Below are 1,349 nucleotides of genomic sequence, written 5' to 3' on the forward strand. Positions count from 1 at the left end.
AAAACAGCTGCTCCACCCTGCAGGCAAACAACAAACTGCGCTGCTCATACCATACTCAATAAACTCAGCGAGATTATAAGTTTTAGAACTGCAAATCAGTAAGAGTGGACTTCCATAACTTTGCCGTGAACATTTCAAATAGAGATAGAAAAGCTCAATTAATGCAAAGCTAACATATCATTAATTTTAATACTCCTAAAACCAGTCAGTAAGCCCTTAATCTCTCCCTGCACTCATTTGTTGTTTTCCTTTAATTTGTCACCTATCCCGTGTTAGTGTGTGTGTGTGTGTATGTGAGAGAGAGAGAGGAATATTTTATTAATATCTTTATGGCTTTATTGAATATTAGATCTTGAGGCGACTTGAGGGATTACACACACACACACACACGCACACACACACACACGCACACACGCACACACACGCATAGGTTTTAAAACAGCAGCCGCCAGTCGCATCACGCAACTTGTTGCTCTGCATCTCTTCAGTGTCACAAGAGACGGAGCACAACTGGCAGCCGCACAGACTGACCACACAGATCAGTTCATACAAAGAAAGGAGGGAACAGAAAAAAGAAAACACTGACAAAATGAGGGCTGTGTGTGTTTGGTTATGTGTGGTCCTCTGGATGGGAAGCCCTGGAAGGATAGCTGCAGGTTCGGGACAGAGACTCAATGATTCCTCACTTTTGGGAGAGAGGATATTTTCCTACAAGCAACATTTACTTAATGTTTCGGCACAGATGGATAACCGCACTTCGGGCTTTTTCCTCCTGGACTTTGACGAGGGGATGCTGGAGGACTGGCGCTCTCTGGCCAGTAAGAAGCGCCGCGGCGGGGAGTCTCAGGAGGGGAGCGTGAAGGTGCTGCTGGTGGCCGCCTACTCTTTGATCATCGTGATCTCCCTGTTCGGGAACACACTGGTGTGCCATGTGCTGGTGAAAAACAAGCGCAACCAGTCCGCCACCAGCTTGTTTATCATGAACCTCGCCGTGGCTGACATCTTCATCACTGTCCTCAACACGCCTTTCACTTTGGTAAGACCACCTCTCACTCTGGATAGTGTTTGGAAAATTGACAGGTGTTAGACTTTTTGCTTTATGCTTCCAAGAAAAAAAGTGCTCAAACTTTTAGTGCTTGTTTGTGAATATAGGTAGGCTGTGTCCAAATATTGCCCAAAATTGTCTCTTAAAAATACGTTTTCAACATGAAATAATCAACAACAAAAAAAAGTGGGAGAAAGATGGTCCTTTTTTTATCCAACAGTTTTCTCTTCTCCCCCTTTTCCTTTTTTGCTACACCCTTAAGAAATATTCAAGCTGTGCTAAATTCAAGCCATACACCCCCCCC

General features: G+C 44.3%; 1 protein-coding gene across 1 annotated transcript in view; it reads left to right on the forward strand.

Moving 5' to 3' along the window:
* The first annotated feature begins 580 nt into the window (after positions 1-580).
* Positions 581-1,349, forward strand: part of LOC111663996 (G protein-coupled receptor 83) — a 14,981-nt gene continuing 14,212 nt past the window's right edge. Inside the window, exon 1 of the mRNA XM_087177151.1 lies at positions 581-1,036. Within this exon, the coding sequence (XP_087033277.1) occupies positions 590-1,036 (447 nt within the window). The 5' untranslated portion in view covers positions 581-589. The remainder of the gene's footprint in view (positions 1,037-1,349) is intronic.

The sequence above is a fragment of the Seriola lalandi genome, unplaced genomic scaffold, assembly GCF_002814215.2.
Source record: "Seriola lalandi dorsalis isolate HSWRI2012SDOR001 ecotype SW California unplaced genomic scaffold, Sedor1 jcf7180002054582, whole genome shotgun sequence".
Lineage (NCBI taxonomy): Eukaryota > Metazoa > Chordata > Actinopteri > Carangiformes > Carangidae > Seriola > Seriola lalandi.